The 24,734-nt window shown below is 37.3% G+C and overlaps 1 protein-coding gene across 4 annotated transcripts in view; it reads left to right on the forward strand.

Moving 5' to 3' along the window:
- Window positions 1–24,544, forward strand: part of LOC150082880 (C-Maf-inducing protein-like) — a 451,841-nt gene extending 427,297 nt beyond the window's left edge. For all 4 annotated transcript variants that reach the window (XM_090377643.1, XM_090377645.1, XM_090377646.1 and 1 more), the window contains exons 18-19: window positions 10,184–10,254; window positions 23,839–24,544. In XM_090377643.1, the coding sequence (XP_090233769.1) occupies window positions 10,184–10,254; window positions 23,839–23,892 (125 nt within the window). In that variant the 3' untranslated portion in view covers window positions 23,893–24,544. The remainder of the gene's footprint in view (window positions 1–10,183; window positions 10,255–23,838) is intronic.
- Window positions 24,545–24,734: the final 190 nt, after the last annotated feature.

Consider the following 24,734-nt stretch of genomic DNA (forward strand, 5'->3'; position numbering starts at 1 on the left):
TACTTCACAATGTCTAAGTGTGATCCAGCACATTGCTCAGAGGACTGCTTTAGGTGCTTTCAGGACTTGTACACTCCACAGTCTTTATATTGAAGTGAATGATCCTCCATAACATCTTTGTAGGAAAACATTACTACTACAATACACTGCTAAGATCCAGAGTCTTCCATTGCACTCCAGTTTGGAGTATCTTTATAATACTCGGTGGGATTTTTTTCTATGAGAGCAAGCCAAATGAAAATAGACCTGCTTCACTCAGGATTATAGAGCTTGTTCAGAGTTGGAATTATCGATTTCAGTGATATTTTTCAGGACACAACTGCACCTGTTACACCTTGAACAAACATTTCTGCCTCTTACAATGTACGCTTTCTCCAGTGGGGAAAGAATGTCATACTTCCCTGCAATATCAGGCAGTTGCACTTAACTCGCTCTACTCTGAACTCCCATGCCTATAAAATCTATACTGATGGATCGAAAACTGCTAGTACGGTAGGTGCTGCTGCAGTGTTTCATTCACTTACTGTTACAGCCTCATTAGCATGCAGTGTCTTCACAGCTGAATTATATGCCATCAAAATAGCACTTAGTAAAATTATTGAGCTTTCCATCTCACCTGCCATAATTTACACCAACTCCCTCAGTGCTGTCTCTGCCATAAGGAAGAATATCTCATCTCATCTCATCTTATCGCGAAAGACATTCATTCCCAGTTAATCTCCTGCAGAGTGTCCAATCAGTTTTTCCTTGATCCTTGTCCATTTTGGTATTCCAGGAAATGAAAGTGCCGATCTTGCTGCTAAACATCCCTAATTATCTCTAAGAATATATAAATTCATACACCGACCATTGAATAAAATTTAAAATGACTACAATCTTTACACAAAAATATTTACAATAAACTATTACGGAATGCTAAAAACTGTAATAAAAGATCATTTACAATAAAATTTGCTAAAATATAAAACATTAAAAGCGCTAAAAATCTGAAGCTTTCGGGAGCGTCAGCTCCCTTCTTCAACAGTGATATGACTTCCTGCAACATCTCCTTAAGTAGCAGGCTCACGGTACCTCCACACATGGTATTTCTCCATGTGGTTCAATCGGCACATGGTCAGAACTGGAAGCGGAAATGTCTCGGGAACGTGGCAAAGAAAATCGTTCATCCGACCTTAATATAACTGTTTCAAAGATAGGATTAATACGTATACCTCTATCTCTATTCATTGTATTCCTACTGGATGAACTAATCCGTAAACCCTCGAGCCATTTACGCTCCCAGTATCCATGTGCACGATCCAAAATAATAGCGTCCTCCGGGGAGATTTGATGCTGGAGGAATACCACGTGTGGAGGTACCGTGAGCCTGCTACTTAAGGAGATGTTGCAGGAAGTCATATCACTGTTGAAGAAGGGAGCTGACGCTCCCGAAAGCTTCAGATTTTTAGCGATTTTAATGTTTTATATTTTAGCAAATTTTATTGTAAATGATCTTTTATTACAGTTTTTAGCATTCCGTAATAATTTATTGTAAATATTTTTGTGTAAAGATTTTAGTCATTTTAAATTTTATTCAATGGTCGGTGTATGAATTTATATATTCTTAGACATGAGTTTTCCCGACCTCAGAGGCCTCTTTCAGGATATCCCTAATTATCTCTCTCACAACATCCTCGGGTTCCTCACACTGACTGTAAATTCATCATTCACAAAGCATGCTTCAATAATTGGTCACATATCTGGAAAAGTAACACCAACAATAAACTGCACCAAATAAAAGATCCAAAGCTGTGGCTCTCTGGCTTAAGATGAGACAGGCGGGAGGAAATGGTATTGGCAAGACTCAGAATTGGACATGCTCATCACACTCATCTCTTCGTGTTATTGGGACAAAACTCACCTCAGTGCTCATCCTGTCAGACAACTTAGTCTGTCATATTTTGGTTGATTGTCCTTTACATTCAACCATCTGGTCAAACACTTTTCAATCACTCTCCACATTGAATGTATCACCTGATTTATCTAATTTCTTAGGAAATGAAGCAAATATTGAAGAACTTTTATTGTATCTAAAACATATTGGCTTGTACAGGAGCATATGATTTTACATCTATAACTATATGATACCTGTAAATAAACAATGATCAGACACAATTTGGCCTCAGTAGCCCTTGTGTCGTTAAGCCCCAATACCAACAACTGCTGGTTGGTGGGGGATGGATCAGTTGTATCCTGGGAAATTTCACAAATTTTGGTTATTTTTGAGGAAAATATGTCAAAATGGAAAGTTTTTGTCCTAAATTCTGTCAATTTTCAGTTAAATTAAAATTTCTGTTCATTTTGTCATTCTCTTGGGATAAAAATTTGTGGGTGATTCAAATTCATCAAAAACTACTCATTTGGTTATTATCACATTACTTGGACCCTCTGTCATATGCTGCTGCTCTACTGTAAAGGCTGGTGAACAAGCAAACTACTTGATGGTGACAAACAAATATACACCCATCTGTAGCATACTGTTCTGTAAAAGAATGGTTTCTGTTTGCACTTTAACAATAAAAAGACATGTCTGGTCCATCAGCAGATTGAAATTTTTGTGCATCCATGTGACTGACTCTTCCTTCTAATATTTAAAAAGTTCACTCTTGCTTTAAGCAAATATTTTGTACTCTGCTTCTAATTTACAAAAAAGTCATACATATATTTTTCTAATTACCAAATTTTGTTTAAAAGTAATTTTATTTTTTATACATTCATTTAAAAATGAATAAAGATAACAAAGACAAATGATAAAAGGAAGAGGAAGTGCAGAGACAAAGCTAGCATACAAGAGAAAAGAAGGGGGGATGGCACTCCAAAGTACTGAATGCTTGTGGTGAATCAAGCATCAAATTTCAAGAAAATATTTCAAGATTCTTCAAAGGCTGCTAGGACAGCACAGGGTTCAGTCAATGATATAGAGGAATTTTGCAACCAGGTAAGGTAGTAATTATTATTCTGCTCTATAAAGCAATGGTAAGACCACATCTTGAGTATTGCATACAGGGCTGGAAGATTATTTTAGGAATGATGTGGGTCTGTTGGAATGGGTGCAGAAAAGAGCAACAAGGTTAGTGAGGGTTATAAAGGGGGTATTCCTATCAAGAAAGACTTCAGTTCTGCAAATTACAGCATCTGGAAACCAGGCATCCACTTGAGGTATTTAAAGTCTGAAAATAGATTGAACAAGCTAAATTCTGATAGCATCCTTCCTCTTGATCAAACAATACATGACAGGGAATAAATTTAAATTGAGGAAGGATGGTTACAGGATAGATGTGCAGAAATTTGCCTTCAGCTATAGAGTAGTTGATGGTTGGAAGAACCTATCATCTGGAGTTGTAGAATGGATAGCTTGAATAAATATTCAAGGTAAACTAGGCAAATTATTAGTTGGGGGACGGCTGTGATAACCTGCTTACGCAGCGGGAGACAGTGTCTTCCTTTCGGATTACCATGGTGGAAGACTGGTCAGGCTGACTGGAATGCCTTCCAACATCAGGCAAATTTTGACCTTAATGCAGTCAGTCAGGAGCCTATCAATGATGCAGTCACGTACATCAGAGCAAATATCGTCCATCCAGCTGCCAATACCATTCCAAAAACATCTGCCCGGTTTCCACCTTTCCCCAAACCTTGGTGGAATTCACAATGCACAGCAGCAAAAAAAGGCTCAAAACAAAGCTTGGGGGATATTCCGCCAATATCCTACCACTGTCAATCTTAATAGCCTTCAAACGTGCACAAGCCAAAACATGCTACATTCGCTGTTAGAGTTAAAAGGAATCGTGGATCCGTTTTACATCAGCTATTACGCAGTCTACCAGCACTAAGGTAGTCTGGGATAAAATCTGAAAAATGAAGGGAAAATATACATCTCACCCTTCACCGACTAAAATATAATGGATGCACTATTGCAGAGCACTACTGCAATAGCTAGTGCTCTTGGGGAAACATTCTCAAACATATCTGGAATATCTTCCTGTTCCCCAGAGTTCCTGGTCCTGAAACATAAAAGAGAAAAACAGGCACTAAATTTCACACCAAAAGGCCTTTGTCCCTACAATGTGCCTTTCACCCTGCAGAAACTAAAAAGAGCTCTATCTTTCCAAGGCAAGTGCTGTTGGACCAGATGGCATTCATTATGAAATGCTTAAGCATCTCTCACCGACATCTATGGATTGCCTGCTTGTTCTGTATAACAATCTATAAAAAAGAACAATTTCCTGGCGCATGGCAATTATGCTTGCCTTTGCAAAGCCAGGAAAGGATCCTAAATTCCCTACTAATTACCATGCTATAGCTCTGACTAGCTTATGTGCAAAAACCTGGAGAGAATGGTTAATTTTTGGTTAATGTGGTATTTAGAATCGAATGATCTTCTCTCCAGCATCCAGTGCCTCTTCTGAAAAAACAGATACTCTTGATCACTTAATGGACTGGAAACATCCATCCAGGATGCTTTCCTAAAACGAGAACATTTGGTGTCAGTATTCTTTGACATGGAGAAAGCATATGACACAACTTGGAGATTCGGCATCTTAAAAGATTTGCATAGCCTTGGTCTTAGAGGGCATCTCCCTATTTTTATTAAAAACTTCCTCGCCAACCGAACTTCCCAAGTTTGTGTGGGATCTTTACTCTCTTGCTCCTTTTGCCAAGAGGAGGGAGTACCACAAGGATCAGTATTGTGTCATTCTTTTTTGCCATCAAAGTAAATTCCATCACAGAACAGCTTCCTCCAACTGTAAACAGTGCCTTCTACATTGATGACTTTAGCATATTTTGTCAGTCATGCAAAAGGAGGGTTATTGAAAGACAACTGCAACAAGCCATTAAACAGAAACCATTCTTAATTCCCGGGCACTTGCTAATGGATTCAGGTTTCTCACTGCAGAAAACGGTTTGTGTACACTTTTGTCGTAACCGCAATCTTCATCCTGAACCTGAATTAAGGCTCAGACAAAATACTCTTAGGGCTAGTACAATACCTAATGATTAGCATTAGTAGAGGCATTTGATGCAAGAAAGCAAGCTTATGCAGCATCAGCCAAAAAAAAAAACCCACTTCCACTTCACCCCTCTGTTCGTTCAAAAAATCTGTCCAGCTGAGCCTTAAACTTATTTAGGCTATCAACCTCCACCACAAGGGATGGAAGTCTGTTCCACCAACTAACCACCCGCTGGCTAAAGGCAAATTTCCGCACATCTATCCTACATCTGTCTTTCCTCAATTTGAATTTATGCCCTCTCAGGTGATTTTTCTGAGCTAGAGGAAGAATCCCATCAGCATTGAGCATGCTTAAACCATTCAAGGCTTTATACACCTCTATCAGATCACCTCGCTGGTGCCTAGTCTCCAGACACTGTAATTTGCAAAACTTAAGCCTTTCTTCATAAGAGCACCCCTTTGTTCCATTCACTAATCTTGTTGCCCTTCTCTGTACTCGTTCCAGCAGCTCTACATCCTTCTTGAAATGAGGCCTCCAGACCTGTATACAGTACTCTAGGTGTGGCCTGACCATTGCCTTATACAATGGAATAATCACCTCCTTATCCCTGCTGGAAAAATTCCTGTATATCATTGACAATACTCCATGAGCTACTCTTGCAATCCGTCTGCACTGCTCAGAGAACTTCATATCTGCCTGCACAACCACCCCCAAGTCCCTTTCATTCTCTACCACTGTTAGTGTAGTACCACAGAGTTGATACGTTGCTCTGGGGTTGCTGTTTCCCATGTGTAGTACTTTACATTTGTCAATGTTAAACTTCATTTGCCACCTCTCAGCCCATCTGCTCCACCTTTCCAGATCCTGTTGCAGCAGCATAGTGTCAGTAGTGTCCTTGACAACCCTGCCAACCTTTGTATCGTCTGCAAACTTGGACATTAAGCTTGATATACTATCATCAATATCATTTATAAATACAGAAAACAATAATGGACCCAACACTGAGCCCTGAGGGACTCCACTAATAACATTAGTCCACGATGAGCAGTGTCCATTGATTACCACTCTGTCTTCTCCCCCTCAACCACCCCTTTATCCATAGCAGCAATTTGCCTCCAATGTCACACTGCTCCAATTTGTGTAGCAGTCTTTCATGTGCAACAGTATCAAAAGCCTTTCTAAGATCCAAGTATATAATATCAAAGTTATTCCCTGCATCCAGTTCTTTTGTGACTGCATCATAGTATCCAATCAAGTTGGTCAGGCAAGACTTCCCCTTAACAAAACCATGCTGTGTCTGAGCTATAACTGAAGTCTTGTCTAAATGATCCTGCAGTGCTTCTTTGAATTTGAAAGCAGTGCCTCTATTAATTTTCCTGGAACAGAAGTTAAGCTCACAGGTCTATAATTACTTGTCAGCCTTTGATCCTCCTTTGTGAATTGGGGTCACATTTGCACATTTCCAGTCTATGGGTACCTCCCCTGAGTCCAAGGAAGCTCTCATAATTATGGCTCAGGATTTGCTTACTTCCTTTGCTGCCTCCTTTAATATAACTGGATAGATCCCATCTACCCCGGGTGCCTTTCTTGTGTTTATCTTCAACAGTTTCTCCTCCACTTTACTCCCAGTTATTTCAAGATTTTGTAGCTTACTGCTAGAGTTGAATACACCTCTGGCATTCCCCTTGCTGAATAACTCCTCATGTGTGAATGTCGATGCAAAATATTCATTTAGTTTGTTAGCTACCTGAGCAGGATCATCAACAGTTGACCCATCAATATCAAGTGGACCAATCTGATTCATCTCCTTCCTTCTAGAGTTTACATAAGTAAAGAACTCTTTGCTGTTTTTCTTTGCATCCCTTGCCAAGGATTTCTCGTAATCTGCCTTCGCCTGCCTAACCTCCTTTGTAACTTGGTTGCATATCAACTTGTATCTATCATAGGCTTCTGTGTCATGTGTTAATTTGTAAGTATCCCATGCATTTTTCTTCTCTGCCATATGCCTCATTAGTTCATCTGACATCCATTTTGGCCTAAACCTTGAACAATATTTCTTAGTTTGGTATGTAAAGCCTAGTAGCTTCCAAGATAAGTTCTTTGAATGCTTCCCATTTTGAATTTGCTGTTGGTAACATCATCAGTTGGTCCCACTGTATAGAATTTAAATACTGTCTCAGTCCATCGTAGTCACCTTTACAGAAGCAATAACCCTTCCCTTTACCCCTAATGGTAGTTACCTCTTTGAGTAACTACCTATTCCATTAGTGTTATGGAAAATACTATTCCATTAGTGTCAGACACAAAATTCTTGACACTCATGTTTGATGAAAAGTTGACCTTTCTAGACCATATTCGTCAACTCCATACAAAGTGCATGAGAGGACTAAATATTCTTTGCTCTTTCTCCTCTACACGCTGGGGAGCAGACAGGTGCACCTTACTACATATTTATTGTGCACTTGTGCAATCCAAACTAGATTACGGGTCCAGGGTATACTCCTCAGCCAGAGACAGTGTCCTTCAATGGCTGGACCCTGTCCACCATCAGGCTATCTGTGTCACTACTGAAGAATTTCGAACATCTCCTGTCCAGAGCTTATGTCGAAGCAAATGAACCACAGTTATCCCTTCGACATAAGCAGTTGTCTTTAAACTATGCTTTAAAATTGAAATCCCTGCCAGACCATCGTACGTGGACATTTGTTTTTGAGCCACGTTGGGAAAATTTGTACAATACCCGTCAGACTGCCAACCAATCTTTTGGCATTCGTGTCCAAGAGTTACTCAGAGAGTTTAACATTATAGTAGACAAGGTTGCACAAACACCAAAGCAAACTCTTCCACACTGGCATGCTCATACCCCAGCATGTGACTTTTCCCTTAAGAAATGGGTAAAGTCTGAGACTCCATCTGTCTACCTGCAACTCTATTCAGCACACCGAGCTGAGCACTCCAACTTCCTGCCAGTTTACACAGATGGCTTGAAGTCGGAATCGTGTGTAGGATCTGCTGTTGTCTTTCCGGACACTATAATATCTCAGCAGATTCTTCCCGAATCCAGCATATACACTGAAGAGCTGCATGCTATAGAGTTAGCCTTGGATCACATTTGCCAAAGGTCAATAATATATTCTGATTCTTTGAGTGTATTACAGGCTTTATTATCTTTGAGACAACTCCCATCCAGTTCTCTGTCGGGTTCAGCAGAAGATACATTCTCTTCATGAACACAAGTTTGATATCCACTTCTGCTGGATTCCTAGCCACATTTGGCTGCAGTGCTGACACTGCAGCCAAATCAGCAGCTCCCACTAATAATCTTTGCCTGTCAGTCCCCTATACAGACTACAGGCAAATAATACACAACAAGATATTTCCAATGGCAAGAACTATGGCATAGAGAGAGAACTAATAAATTATACCAGATAAAGCCATGTAATAGAAACATGGCAGTCCAGTCTGTGCAGGAATCGTAGCGAGGAAGTTGTTCTTGCTTGACTATGCATAGGACACAGTCATCTAACACATTTGTTTCTGCTGAGGGCAGATGACCCTCCTATGTGCGATTCTTGCAACACCATTTTACCTGTTTTCAATATATATATTTTACTGCTTATACTCATCTGACTGAGCCTTATATACTCAGTCAGATTTTATCAGACAACGACCATGTGTCAGCAGTTAAGTTTTTACAAGCTATTAATATATACACACATATCTAAATTGGATAATTTACTTTTAAATTTATACTGCCTTTTATATATATATATATATATATTACAGGGTGATTCACTACCAGTGCGACAAACTTGCAGGAGGTGTAGGGGTCACAAAGATGAATCGGAATCACATAGTATTGCAGGGTCCGAAATGCCTTCGTCATGCGGTAGAGGACGTTGAACGGGAGGTTGTGTGAACAGCGATCCTGCTGGAAGTCAGCATTTGCGAACTGGTTCCCGAGGCAGTAGGATGGACGAGTATTCAAACATTGAACTGGCCGACATGCACCTCGCGTATTATGGAGCTGCGGACTGTAACGGGTGCGCCGCTCTGCACTTGTACCAGGAACGTTTCCCACACAGGCGTGCTCCTCATCATACGATTTTCGCACGTGTGCACAGAAGGTTATGTGAGACTGGTTGTTTCATGAGAGGTACCATGAATCGAGAGCGAATGACGAGGACGCCAGACAATGAGGAGAATGTCCTACGTCTTGCAGAAGGCAATCCGAGTAAGAGTACTAGAGCAATAGGCCAACGATTGGGTATTTCCCAATCCACTGTATGGAGGATACTGTCAACAAACCAAATGAGTTCATACCATCTGCAACGCGTCCACTCCGGAGTACTTTTGCTACTTGGTTTCTTCAACAGAAACGGTTTGCAAATGTTGACTTCCAGTGGGATCGCTGTTCACACGACCTCCCATTCAACGTCCTCTACTGCATGACGAAGACATTTCGGACCCTGCAATGCTATGTGATTCCGATTCGTCTTTGTGCCCCCCTACACCTCCTGCAAGTTTGTCACACTGGTAGTGAATCACCCTGTGTGTGTGTGTGTGTGTGTGTGTGTGTGTGTGTGTGTGTGTGTGTGTGTGTGTGTGTGTGTGTGTGTGTGTGTAAATAAATAATAGTTTGGGGTACCTTGTCAAACTATTATAAATTCAGGTAACCTTTTTATAGGTTACCAGAATTTCTTTGTTGATATTTTAATCTTTTCTTGGTGCAGTATAACCATAGGCATTTTTGCGCCAGTAAAATCGAAATCAATCAATCAGTTGGGGGATGGATAAGTGATATAATTTTTTTTTTATTGCTTCCTTGCATCATTTGCCAATACCAGTATCAGAAATTTATGGTTAAGAAGTAGACAGATATCAAGGACACACTGTATTTTACTTTTGAAAATTATCATCAGGTCTCAACATCTGAAGCCATTGCTCCAGATACAGGATTACAGAAATGTATGACACATCAGCACTGCATTTTTGTTGGTGGGGGGGGTGGAGGAAGCATGACTGAGATGGTATATTTTACTCAAAAACAACCGGTGATTCAAAGATTCTATATAACATATTTCTCATTCCAGAAGTATTGGTCATATTAGAATGTTTTCTAAAATGTTTATTTCAAATTTTTGCAAACTTCTCGTATAAAGTGTAATTTGTTTTCTTAATTATATTATCAGCCATGAAGAATCTAAGAAAACTGAATCTTAATAGCACTAGTCTATCTGCACAAACATTTGAAGGATTAAAGGTATTTTATATTTTATTCATTATTTTGTGCAGTAATAGTTTTTTGATAAAAAAAAAGTTTGAATGATCTTTTAATCCTTTAACACATAGCAGTAACTAAAAGATTGAGTGGAGCTTACAGTGACATCTTTTGAGCATGTAAAATGTCAAGTTTCAACTTGTGTACCACCCTAGTGGGTGGACACCTGTTTCTCATTTGTTGGATATACTGAAAATGGCAAAATTTAGGCAAAGTGATTGATAAAAACATTCTTGTGATGCCTCACCCACCTTATTTTCCTGATTTAGCACCATGCAACTTTGGCTATTTCCAAAATTAAAGTAGGACATGAAAGAAAAACAGATAGTTGAAGAAATCCAGTCAAAAATGGACTGCAAAAAAAAAAAAAAAAAAATTCACTAAAGACTTTTGAAAATATTTTGATTAACAGCAGGGACAATGGAACAAGTATGTGGTTACAGAGGTAATAGCAGAGAATATTAACCATGTAAGCATATACCATTAAATAAAATTATTTTTTTGCAACATTTGCAAAAACCTTTTGATCAAACCTTGTATTTTATTTGTATAAGACTTAAACATAATAGAATATTTTATTTTAAAAAGTTAGTGGCTTTTCACCATCACCTAACATAAAAGTTAAAGTATTCTAATTAAGAATGCCTTGTAACTTTTAAAATAACACTTGTTTTTTTTTTTTTTTTTTTCTCAAATTGACAACTAACCATTACTAATTTCTAGCTATTTTGTCACCATAAATCATCTTACCAAACTTGTAAACATGCTTGATAAGTTGATTTTTGGATTTGGAAAGAAACCATACATAGGCAACCCCCATATAACACGGTACTTCTACAACATGGCTTTGTTTTAACACGATTAGAGAATTCTGACAAACCTCAAATAACACAGTATTTTTGATCTTTTGTGTGTGTGTGTGTGGGGGGGGGAACCCTGCTATATTATGTTGAATGTAATTTTTCAACATATCCATTCTTTTTTGTGAATCCCCACTGTTGACTTGCTAGTTGTTATGCAAAAAAATTATTGGGAAATCCCCATGTTAGGTTCTGTGCTTTCAAACTTGTGCTTGTTTGAGACCATAGAAAATTTACTTCAAAGCATGCATTTCTTGAATTTTAAGGTTTTTGTAAGGTTATTTTAGTTTTTATTTGATCATTTATAAATTTTTCCGGCTATGTATTACTAAACTTTGTTATTGAGCATCAAAGATACAAATTTTGGACAGTCTTAAAAAAGGGGAAAGGTATCATATGTTGCAAAAGTTTAAATTTAAATGAAGCAACAATCTGAACCATAAAGAAAAATGAGAATCTTGCAGGATCTTTCATTTCTGCAAATATGACAGCTCATCCCGAAGCACTAATAATTGAGAAAATGGAAAAAGCACTCAGTATTTTGACTGACAATAGCAGTAAAAAACAGATCCCATTAGATGGCAATGTAATTGAACAAAAGGCACTAAAAATTTATAACCATTTAAAAGTAAATGAAGAATCTTCTTTTAAACCCAAGTTTGTTGCCAGTAAAGGCTGGTTTGAAGCGATTTTAAAACCGCTTCTCATTACATAACATAAGCATTCAAGGGGAAAGTGCATTGGCTGATAAGGAAGCTGCCAAGAAGTATGCAGAGGAATTTCAAAAAAATTATTGAAGAGCATGGATACACACCAAATCAAGTTTTCAGTGCCAACAAGACAGGTCTTTGGTGGGAAAAAAATGCCCAACAGAACATTTATTTCAGAAAAAGACAAAAGTGCACCAAGTTTTAAGGCATTAAAAGATTGTGTAACATTACTTATGTGTAGTAATGCATCAGGAGATTACATGATAAAGCCTATGCTAGTTTATAGATCCTCTACTCCTCATGCAATGAAAGGTGTAAATAAAAATGCATTACCGGTATATTGGAAAGCAAATAAAAAAGCTTAAACTTAAATTTATAAAGCTTATCAAGCAAAAGCAAACAAACCCAGGTTAGTGATTTTTTTAAAGAAAGCAGAAGATACATGAAATCTAGATGCTACAGAAGAAAGTTCAGAAGGTGAAGATATTCTGGTGAAGATATAAATTTAAAAAGCTTAAACTTAAATTTATAAAGCTTATCAAGCAAAAGCAAACAAACCCAGGTTAGTGATTTTTTTAAAGAAAGCAGAAGATACATGAAATCTAAATGCTACAGAAGAAAGTTCAGAAGGTGAAGATATTCTGCAGCAGAGAAAACATTCTCATTTGATTGTGCTTAGCAGCGATGAAGAGGAACAAAATTAAATGAATGTATATTATCTGATGTATGTATCACAATTTGTAAGACGTTTGTTCAGTTATTACTATTTTTGATAAAAATTAAGTTTCTGATAGTTATAAAAAAATGGTGTATTTTTGTTAGCTTTTGGAATGTAACCCCCTCCTCTCTTTTTGTACTTGTTCTTAGTGCTGTATAACATGGTTTTGTACTACACAAGATTTTATAGGAACCTAACTACCATGTTATACGAGGGTTAACTGTATTGACAAATATAACCCATCAGTAATATATGCAAATATAACAGTAGAATATTATTATACACTGAGTGATCACTGAATTATGATCACCTACCTAATACTTCGTAGGTCCTCCTTTTGCCCTCAGTACAGCAGCGATCTGATGTGGCATTGATTCAACAAGATGTCGGAAGTGTTTGGGAGGTAGGGCCAACCAAGCTGTGTGTAATACGGTCAGCAATGCAGGTATGGAGGTGCTTGGTATATCCAGATGCCTGATATGCCTTTCTATAGTGTCTCACAAGTGCTCTGTGGGATTGATATCGTAGGAGTTTGGAGGCCAATCGATATGCTGGAAGTCAGAACTGTGGTTCCTCAAACCATTCCTGCACAACAATTGCCCGCTGGCTCGGTGCATTGTCATCTTGGAAGACACCATCGCTGTTTGGGAAAAAGTGTAACATAACGGGGTGTACACAGTCAGCAAGCAGTTGATGATAGTGGAGACCACTAATATGTTGTTCTACATGCACCAGGGATTCAAATTCCTGCTAGTGAAACATGCCCCACACCATACAACCGCCTCCACTGGCCTGCACTTTTGATACCATGCATGATGGATCAAGAGTCTTATATTGTTGACACCAAATCCATACATGACCATCCACGGTGTGGAGTAAATAATGTGACTCATTCGACCAGCACACTTTCCAGTCTTCTAACGTCCAACTTGCATGCCCTTTGCATCAGGAGTCTTTATGCCGATGAACCTTGGTTAGGAGAGAATGTCATAGTGGTCATCTACTGGTATAGCCCATACATGCGAGTGTGTGATGCATGGCCATGCCAGATATTGTTCCGGGTTGGCCCATGTTGTATCGGTTAGTCAGTTCTTCAACAGTGCTACACCTGTTTGCCTGTACAAGTTGTCGGACCCGGCACACCTCTAAAATCAACCTTTTGCTGACCTTTGCAGTTTTGTCGTAGGGTTGCTGTTTGACCATTTTGATGCCAGTCCTGGTACACTTTAACTATGGCGGCTCTTGAACACCCCACCAGTTCAGCCATTTGGGAAATCAAGGCACCAGCTCGTCGAGCACCCACGTGTCCTTTATCAAAATCATAAATCCTTCCTTTAACCCATCACGTTGGAATTTTACTACCTACTGAACCAGTGACACCTTATCTATGCTACGTAAGTCAACGTAACTCCGCACTCTCATACTTCATGTGGTCAACAGGTCACATTCAGTTTTCATAGGGGTGGTCATAATTCAGTGATCACTCAGTGTATATAGAGAACAGAAGAAAAATTATGATAAAGACTTCCATTAACAGTTTGAATTTTAAAACAGTGGATGACAATGTTGGCCATGGTACAGTCAACTATGGTTTATCTTTGAGAGTGTATTTTCAGTTCGTCTCTACATTTTTTCCATGGAATGACGTTTACTGAGGCTGGCTTCAAGAGAGAAATTGTGGAACTTCTGAGTATTGGGTGAGGGAGAAAGATGGTGAATGTGCCTCTTTCTGTTGATATGACAAGGGGGTTTGAATGAATGTAGAGAGCTTAAATTGTCTTCTGTGGTGATGGACCACTTTGTTGATAATGGGATGTTTCAAGCACACTCCCCTTGTTAGTCTTCTGACAAGGGAGTACACAATCGTTTTTATCTCAGATTGATTTTAAACTTTGTAAAGATAAAGTATACCTTAAATGAAGCAAAATGACCAAGCAATACAACCCTATATTTCAGACACAGCCTATTATCAACCCCCATAGGCCCACCAAAAATGTATTTTACAGGTAACCCTCATATAACATGGTTATTAGGTTCCTGTAAAATGTGTTGTGCGAAACCTTTATGCGGGAATAAAAGTACAAAAAGGGGGGTTACGTTTCAAAAGCTAACAAAAATACACCATTCTAGATTTCGTGTATCTTCTGCTCCCTTTAAACAATCAGTAATACGGGTTTATTTGATTTTGCTTGATAAATCTTTGCGAATTTTATCGTATGGAACTAAGCATTTTTGAAGCTCCCTTTTGAACTTTGGCTCCTTTCATTCAAGAATCCATTCAAAAAATAAGATTCTAATTGCTTGGCTAACTTTGCCTATGCTTTTTAGTGTAAAATTTGGAAGTTTAGAATTTCCATCTGTGATATCATCTGAACTGATTTGATTTTACCTACAATGCCATTTGCACCAAATCCACTACACCGGCTTCTTTTTCTACCAGTAATTCTTGAATGTTTTCAGTAATCATGTCTTTTTTTTTTATTATTATTATTATTTTTTGGAGCATTGGCAACTAAGGCCATGTTACTCTGTGTATATTGTCTATAAATTGCATGTGTTCTGAGGTTTATTTTCTGTTTTGCTGGATGAAAAACCTGAGTTTCTGGGAGAAAAAACCATGCTACCCTTGCCTGACTAACTCAGCCACGTTGTGAAAAAGACCCATAAAAATTCCTCCCTTCGTCGATGCGATTTGAACTAGTCTTTTCCAGTCGGTGTGGAGGAGGAGGGCAATTCTATGAACTGTGCTACCCACGAGGGTTTCAGTAGTCATATCATCAAAACCTTGCCCTCCTACCGATGTAGCAAGTTCTACTATTGCACAGATTCTGTTTTCTGCCCATTTGATCATATTTCCTGAATGAACTGACTTTGGCCATACATTTTTCCACACAACGTTGATGGTTTTACTTCTTTCAGCAATAAAGCTTTGATTCTGATACAGTCCACAACTGAAATTTTTTCATGCCTCCATTACTTCAATAGATTTGGAATCAGTTTTTTCCAAAATCCATTGTAACGACTTAATGATGGAATGAGTTTTAAAGGTAGATTTAAAGCCTTGATCTAACAGCTGAATGAAAGAAGTTGTATTAACCCAGTACAACTGTGGCGGTAGGAACATAACTTCAACATTTGGATGACTTAAATCTTTTGGATGGCCTGGTGTTGCTATCCAATAGTAATAAAATTTTGAAATCTAGATTTTTCCACCAGTTCAACAGCACACAATGCAGGATGGGAATTTCTCAACAAAATAAAATGCACTGATTTCTCTTTTTTTTTTTTTTTGACTAGCGAGTCAACAGCGGGGATTCAAAAAGAGTGGAAACATTTGAAAAATTACATCCAACATAATAGCAGGGTTTTCCCCTGCACAAAAGCTCAAAAATACTGTGTTATGTGAGGTTTACCGAAATTCTCTGTGTTAGAGTGAAACCGTGTTATTTAAGTACTGTGTTGTGCAAGGATTGTTGCAATTTATCAATCGTGTTAGAGCGAAACCATGCTGGAGAAGTACCATGTTATACGGGGATTGCCTGTATATGCAAGTTCTCTTAGTCTCATTGATTCTATTTTTGTTGAGATTTAATCCACTGTAAGAGTAAAAATGAATCAATGCATTTCACCTCCACAATCAGTAGAAATATGGACACTTGTGTTATATGGAATAGAATGAGACAACTCTCTCTTTGTGGACAAATGTTATTAGTTGAGTTCCCCAGGGTTCGGTGTTGGGTCCTCTGTTGTTTTGTATATTTATCAACAATATTGATGAAGGTATATCAGGTTTAATGTCCAAGTTTGCATATGATACAAAGGGTGGCAGGGTTGTTAACGACAGTAAAAACAGTATGCTACACCAACTAGATCTAGATTAGTTGGGCAAATGGGCTGAGAAGTGGCAACTGAAGTTTAACATTGACAAATGCAAAGTACTGCATATGGGTAGCAATAACTGAAGAAAAACGTACCGTGTAGTACTACACTCAGGGAAGTGGAAAGTGAAAAGGACTTGGGGGTAATTGTGCAGTCTAATATGAAGTTTGCTGAGCAGTGCAGATGGGTTGTCAGGGCAGGTCATGGAGTCTTGTCAATGATATATAGGAATTTTGCTAGCAGGGACAGGGAGGTGATTATCCCATTATACAAGGCAATGGTCAGGCCACACCTAGAGTACTATGTACGGGTCTGGAGGCCTCGTTTTAGGAAGGATGTAGAGTTGCTAGAACAAGTACAAAGAAGGGCAACAAGATTGGTGGGGGAACAAAGAAGTGCTCTTACCAAGAAAGGCTTAAGTTCTGCAAATTACAGTGCCTGGAGAGTAGGCACCTGCAAGGTGATCTGATTGAGGTGTATAAGGCCCTGAATGGCTTGAGAAAGCTGAATGCTAATAGGATTCTTCCTCTTGCCCAGATTAAGAACTTGAGGGGGCACAGATTCAAATTGAGGAAAGACAGTTGTAGAATAGATGTGCAGAAATTTGCCTTTAGCCAGTGGGTAGTTGATTGGTGGAACAGACTTCCATCTTTTGTTTTGGAAGTTGGTAGCCTAAATAAATTTAAGGCTGAAATGGACAGCCATTTGGAATGAATGCAGGGTGAAATGGTTTTTTTTTTTTTTTTTTTGGCTGATGCTGCATAAGCTTGCTTTCTTGCATTGTATGCTTCTGCTAATGCTAATAATAGAATTTTATAGATCCCAACTGCTGACAATACCTTTTTGGTAATTGCTTTCCCAAAACTGGGAAAAGATCATGCGAATCTGATAAATTGTCACATAGTTCTAACAAGCTGCCTAGAGAAAAATTAGTGCATAACTGACACATGTGTCAGTTATGCACTATTTTTAGTACATGTTGTGAGGTTCCTTGTTCTTGGAACCTCAACATGTACTAAAAAAAAAAAAATCAGTTTGGCTTTCATAAAAAATAGTGTGTACCTGGAAAAGGCTTTTGATATGATTTGGCATTCTGCAAGATATGCATAACTGTGGTCTGCAAGAATATATTAATAATATTAATTTTAATTCAAATTCTGTGAGTCAGAGAACCCTTTAAGTGAAATATCAAAATGATGTCACAAACATATGTTCAGAAAGAATTCCCTTGGGGTTTGGTGCTGCTTAGTTTGCAATCAGAATAAGTTCTATTACGAAAGGCTTGGCAAATGCAGCGGACATATCTTTGTGAAAATGGCCTTTCCATTTCATGCCATTCACAAAACACAAACACGATTGAAAGATGACTAGGATGCAATTGAAAAAACAGAAACACGGGCACAAAAAAAATGCAAAAATATTTCAATAAAAAGTAGCTGTACATTTCCGTAGAAAGTGAAAAATGCATCCGGATCCATAGATAAGACTAGAAAATCAGCTGATACCACTAGGAAATAGGTTTCCTTGGCCTGATCCTTGATAAAAAAAAAAGCTTAATTTCTTAGAGCAGTGTTTCCCAAACCGGGGTCCGTAGACCAGTTTCAGAAGGTCCACAAAACATTCACAAGGTATTGATAAGTGTTTATTTTCCTAAAAATACACTGATAGAATTAAGAGTTTCATTATAGAACATTAGTTATTTGCAATACAAGTAATATGTATACAAGTCCCAGGGGCTCACATCTGGTGAGTATGGGCTTGGCACACCCAGGGTCCTGAGCTGGATATCATCATTCTTCTCTTTCTGATGCTTGTTCTCTCTCTCTCTCTCTCTCTCTCTCTCTCTCTCAGGGTATTTCAGAAAAAATTTTTTTTTTTTTGGCTGATGCAGCAAAAGCCTCAGGCTTCCTTGCACCATATGACTGATGATAATAATAAAGTCACTGCCCTAACTGAGTGCGTTCAATCTCCACCACTAGTGCATGTTTACACTTATGTTTACCATGAATTGTGTATGAATTGTTGATGCTGTTAGTTAATGTAGGGGTCTGCAAACTTTTTTTTTCTTTTTATTTTTGAAGGGGTCTGTAGATGTCAGTAGTTTGGGAACCACTGTCTTAGAGCATATCAAAATCCAACCTCCATACAACCTGTTTTAAAAAACTAATATTCTTAAAAGTTCCTTCTGCAGTGATGTGGGTAGCTGATCGCTATACATTACTATTCTTATACCATATATTGAGATCTACAGCTCACTTTGTTCATGTAGGCCAAGTGTTGTTAAATGGCTTGACCTCCATACATAGTGTCTTACAAATTGTTCTGAGTGGATTGATTGTTCAAAGGTTATACGCAGAAACCAGCCACTACTAAATCTCCAGAGACCAGTATTACTATAAAACTAAACTATTATATTCTGAAGCCTTCCTAATTTCCCTACTTGTTAACATCAGTTCAATCTGCAGTGGAATAATCTATACACAAACAAACTGGCTGGAATATGGCTACAAGGACTAGCTCTCCAAAGTGGGATCTAAGCTTTCACAATATGATAGTGAATCCACTATGGAAAAATCCAAATTGCAATGTTTGTTTTCAACTGGGGAAAACTGCCCTGCCAAACTTAAACATTAAATAAGTGCAGGCAGCCTATTCAGTTTTCTGAACTTCCTCAAATACATACAGGTGCCTACTGAAGTGGAGGTAACTGCTGTTTGCAAGATAGCAGTGCATGAATGATAACTGAACTGTTTGCCATACTAACAGCTTTGAAGTCTCCTTCTTTGAAACACCTTGCACATGAGCGTGCACACACACACACACACACACACACACACACACACACACACACACACACACACACACAGTAATACATGCCTTCTAATGAAAGCACACCCTAGCTCATCTTGTGCTTCATCAGATTCTGGCTCATCTAATGAAGTTCAGAAATAACAACTGGAAAATCAATTTCTGTTGGATCCCAGGCCATGCCAGTATCAACAGAAATGAATGCACTGATTGAGCAGCAAAAATTCTTAAGCACAAACTTACTGCTCCATAAAGTTAACCATTATGATTACAAACGTATTGACTATTCACCAGTCAATGATCATAAATCTAGCAAAATCAACCAAACAGTAAGCTGCTGCATATAAAAACGTGGTCTTCAGCAATGGCAGCTAAGTTTTCTTATGAATCCTTGCAAAGAAATCATTCTAGCAAGATTATACTCACAAAAGACCTCATACTCACAAAAGACAATCCTCCATAATGTCTCCGTTACTACTGGCAACTTTCTATAAAAAAAAAAAAAAAAATTTCCTTACAGAATTCGTATGTCATGACAAACAGCTTTCTGCCTCCCTGTAAATAATTTGGACTCTCTGAACTCGTTGAAAATCATAGGTGGAAAAGGTTCTTTTCTTTTTGAACACTAATAGGACATTTTAGCCACGAAGTATAGCTTATGAGTAAAAAACATGCTATAATGAATAAGAAACAGGTGCAATATGGCTAAAGTTGCTGTTGTGTTGAAAAAACTACAAACACAACACAAACTGCAATGAGTCTGAGCTGTACTTAAAATTAATCAAGATTACTTTGCATATGATAAAGTTGTCATTGAAACAAACTCATCTCTCAAATTTTAAGATTTTAAATTTATTGTAAGTAATACAAATAACATAACTATAAGTAACTTTTTGGCATAACTTATTTTTTAATTTATAGCTTTATAATCAAACTCCCCTAACCTCTGTCACCTTATCAATCTTCACTCTAGTGGCACTTCTGTATTTTCAATTTGATGGTATGAAAGTAATTGAGAGACTCTGAACTAGAGTATTGTAATCCTCATTCAGTCTTCATTTGTTCCAGTTTAGACATTTTAAAATATCAGTTGCCTGTGATGGTGGATTTTCCACTTGTTTGGAGAGGTCTTCCCATTAGAAACAGGATAAATTCTTAAAAGACCTCTTCAAACATGGCTATAGTTAACTATACAATGCATACACTTTGATATTACCTCATAATGACAACCCATAATTACTGGCAAAATTATGCTAGAATTCCTTTATACATGGCTTATTGTCTCTGTTTCTTTAATTATTTTGAAGATGTTCAGCTTATATAGTGGACTTTTAAAAGTTGCTATAATTCCTTGGGTCATAAGTTTCAATGATGGAGGTTCTGTTTGGAAGAACGCAACTTTAATATTTTACAAATGTTCTAAAACATTGGGTGGGCCACCTTGGTGTATCCTCAATAACTAAAATTTTGAAGTCAAGGTTACTTCTGTTTCTTTATGGAGATACCTATTGAAATTTTCCAAGAAAATGGCATCTGTTACTCAAATTTTTCTATTTGATCGCTAAATCGCTAGAAGATGTTCTTTATAGTACACCTACAAAGCTGTAGCATTTTAAGAATGATAATAATCCAATAAAGGTTTTGATTTAAAATCGCTATCTACATTGCATTCTTTGCAATGCAGAAGGCAGTCTTTGGCTGCTTTAAATCCAGAAGCATGCTTTTCCTCCCAAGGTATATAATTTTTACAGGGCATTTTCTTCCACTATAAAGCTGTTTTATAACTTGTTTTGATCTATACCAACCTTTAATTATTTTTATAAAGTTCAGGGAGAATTTTTTTTTACAGCTTCTCCACTTATTTTAATGTTATGTGAGGAATGGAACCAACAAGCACTTAAGCTGAATGGTTTAACAGTGTTACTTACCTCTTTATATAAAATTCTAGATTCTTCTTGTCAAACAGACTCTTAGAGGTATATTGTTTTGATTTTGCTCCTTGATCAAGAATGATAATAATCTTTACATATTTTCTAGCTACATCCCTTATATGTACTCTAGCACCAACTGGTGTTATACTTTTAAAATTTTTCTTGGTTTTTTTTTTTTCTGCATTTGCACAATTGATATGCACAGTTGCCTTGTGAAGATTCATTGCACACACAATATCTACTGTACACTCAACCTTTTCATTCAATTCAGTTGCTTTCATTTTAACTTCCAGAAAATTGATTTTTTTTTTTTTTACTTTGCTGCCACTACTTTGTTTGCTTTGAATTCATGATGTTCACAACTAGGGACCCATTCCAGTACCAGTCTACAGCAGTTACATAAGCTAGCAGAAGTTTACTTACTTTCTCACATTAGATAGTATGAATCAGAGCTGAAATACTCAATATGTTCTACGTTGATAATAATATTAGTAAATTAATAAGAGGAGTTTACCTCAATATAGTACGTGGAACACTTCCGTATGATACCCTCCAGAAATTAAAACGGAAAAAACGAAAAAATCGACAACTTACCGGTACATTAAAGTAAAATATAAATAATTAAAGTAAAATATAAATAATTAAATAATCAATTTAACACAATTCAAAATCAATTCAAAACAATTAAAATTCAAATTAACGCAATTAAAAGAATCTAACGAAAATATTCAAAACGATTTTCCTTCCTGAAGCTGACAATGCTTTTCGACCGACTGTCGTGATCACAGGAATGAAAATTACCGAATCCGGCTAAACCTGCAACTTAAATAGTGATTATGTGTCTTCGCGCATGCGCGTAAAGGTCCACGCATCGGAGATCAAATATGGCCGCCGAACATTAACAGAATTCTCGTGTAATTTAATTTCAACAGTTTCTGCAATTAATAGTTGCGTATAATTACGTTGAACGTTAAGTATTTTGGCCTCGTTAAATAAAAAAGTATGTTTTTCGTTAATGGCATGAAAGGCTAATTCTGACGCTGCTGAACGAGAAGCACGAACTGAGGTTTCGTGTTGATTTACACGGATATTAAGAGAAAACCGCGTCGAACCCTGATAAGACGAGTCGCAATCACCGCAAGAAATGTTGTATACTAGATCATTAATTTGTGTTGCGAACGCCGAAAGAACCGAGCGATTGTTCAGTATAGTGTGTAACTTCCGTATAGGCCTAGCTATAATTTTAAATTCGGTATCTTTAAAGAATCTGTTAAGCTGTTTGTGCCACTGTTACTTTAAAGAATCTGTTAACAGCTTAACAGATTCTTTAAAGATACCGAATTTAAAATTATAGCTAGGCCTATACGGAAGTTACACACTATACTGAACAATCGCTCGGTTCTTTCGGCGTTCGCAACACAAATTAATGATCTAGTATACAACATTTCTTGCGGTGATTGCGACTCGTCTTATCAGGGTTCGACGCGGTTTTCTCTTAATATCCGTGTAAATCAACACGAAACCTCAGTTCGTGCTTCTCGTTCAGCAGCGTCAGAATTAGCCTTTCATGCCATTAACGAAAAACATACTTTTTTATTTAACGAGGCCAAAATACTTAACGTTCAACGTAATTATACGCGACTATTAATTGCAGAAACCGTTGAAATTAAATTACACGAGAATTCTGTTAATGTTCGGCGGCCATATTTGATCTCCGATGCGTGGACCTTTACGCGCATGCGCGAAGACACATAATCACTATTTAAGTTGCAGGTTTAGCTGGATTCGGTAATTTTCATTCCTGTGATCACGACAGTCGGTCGAAAAGCATTGTCAGCTTCAGGAAGGAAAATCGTTTTGAATATTTTCGTTAGATTCTTTTAATTGCGTTAATTTGAATTTTAATTGTGTTAAATTGATTATTTAATTATTTATATTTTACTTTAATTATTTATATTTTACTTTAATGTACCGGTAAGTTGTCGATTTTTTTCGTTTTTTCCGTTTTAATTTCTGGAGGGTATCATACGGAAGTGTTCCACGTACTATATTGAGGTAAACTCCTCTTATTAATTTACTAAAATTACTTTCTCACAGTAACCGGAATGCCACCGGCCAATTGGTAAACACTTTTTCATTTCAATAACATTTCAGATTCCATAAAGATCTATATTGATAGCATGAGCAGAGAGTATATATAAAGACTGCTATCCACTCAGAGCACAGCTCAGTAACGAGGTGCATAACGATCCACAGTATGAGATCTTTCTTTCGGAAAGAAGTTTCAGAGGTGATTTGTTCAGTTCCAGAAACAAGACCCTTGACAGCAGAAATATTTCATTTAAGATACAGCTTTGGGTACAGTAGTATACTGAAAGTCATGTTATAAAGGGGATCTGCCTGTCATACACAAACAAAATTGTGTGTGAGAGTGTGAATTATATATATATATATATATATTTTTTTAAAATATTAATCAGTTTCAGATAGTTAGTCTAACAGCATATATGATGTTTTAGCATATACTGGTTCTTTAAAAATACATTTTTGTTCACAAAAAATTATCCCATTCACATAATCCATGATTGATTTATTTTAGGTATTTGTTCATATATTTATACTATTTTTTTTTTTTTTTTTTAACCCCTCTCCTTTTTCAGCAAAAGCTGCCAGCACTACAAGAATGTGATATACGATACACTGATGCATGGTGACTATGATGATCAACAAGTAAAGATGTATAAGTTCAGTTTCTTTAACTGCACTTCATTCAAGACCTCTGAAGGAACAATTTACCTCAGATCTGGAGCTTTATTGAGCAAAGGACTCAAGATAGAAACATTTCACAGACTTCTGAATGTCTATACCTAGTCAGAATTTTATTATTATTTTTTTTTTTAGGGAAATCCAGAGGATGGGTGGAGTTGCAGTTAAAGCTTGCTTAGAAAGAACATTGCAAGCTCATGATAGTGATCGGTGGATTGAATCTGTGTCTTATTGTGAACGAACCAAGTTGGATTTACATGTATCTTTTTACTAGCATCACACTACCTTTTATCTCCATTCCACTTCAGTATGCCATGTCCTGGCATGGAAATGCGCTCTGTACTGTAGTTACTTGTGTTCATCAGCTCCAGCTGCTTCGGCATGTATTTCCATCCATAACAAAGGATGAGGCCTTTTATTACCAATACAAGGACTAATATAATTAATCTTCCATGCTTTCTTTTCACTTTGTATGCACAAATGATTCTGTGAAAAGGAGCCATGAAGGAAGAGCTGCAATCTCAGTGAAACTGTTCACCACATTGAGATTTGTATGTTTAGTGCCATCAGTACCCTTTGTGTGTAAGTTACAATTCTGAAGTTGCAATAATTGAAAACAAAATACATTATAAATGTAAAAATAAAATAAAAAAATAAATTTTATCAAAGTCATTTTTCAATAACAGTTTTGATTTCTTTGTCTACAGATACAAGTTGGACAGCATGACAGAAGGACTGATAGTTTTACTTAATCTTATTAAAAAAGTTTTAATTTCCTCATTCCAACATT

The sequence above is a fragment of the Mastigoproctus giganteus genome, chromosome 7 (assembly GCF_048544385.1).
Source record: "Mastigoproctus giganteus isolate SK-2022 chromosome 7, ASM4854438v1, whole genome shotgun sequence".
Lineage (NCBI taxonomy): Eukaryota > Metazoa > Arthropoda > Arachnida > Uropygi > Thelyphonidae > Mastigoproctus > Mastigoproctus giganteus.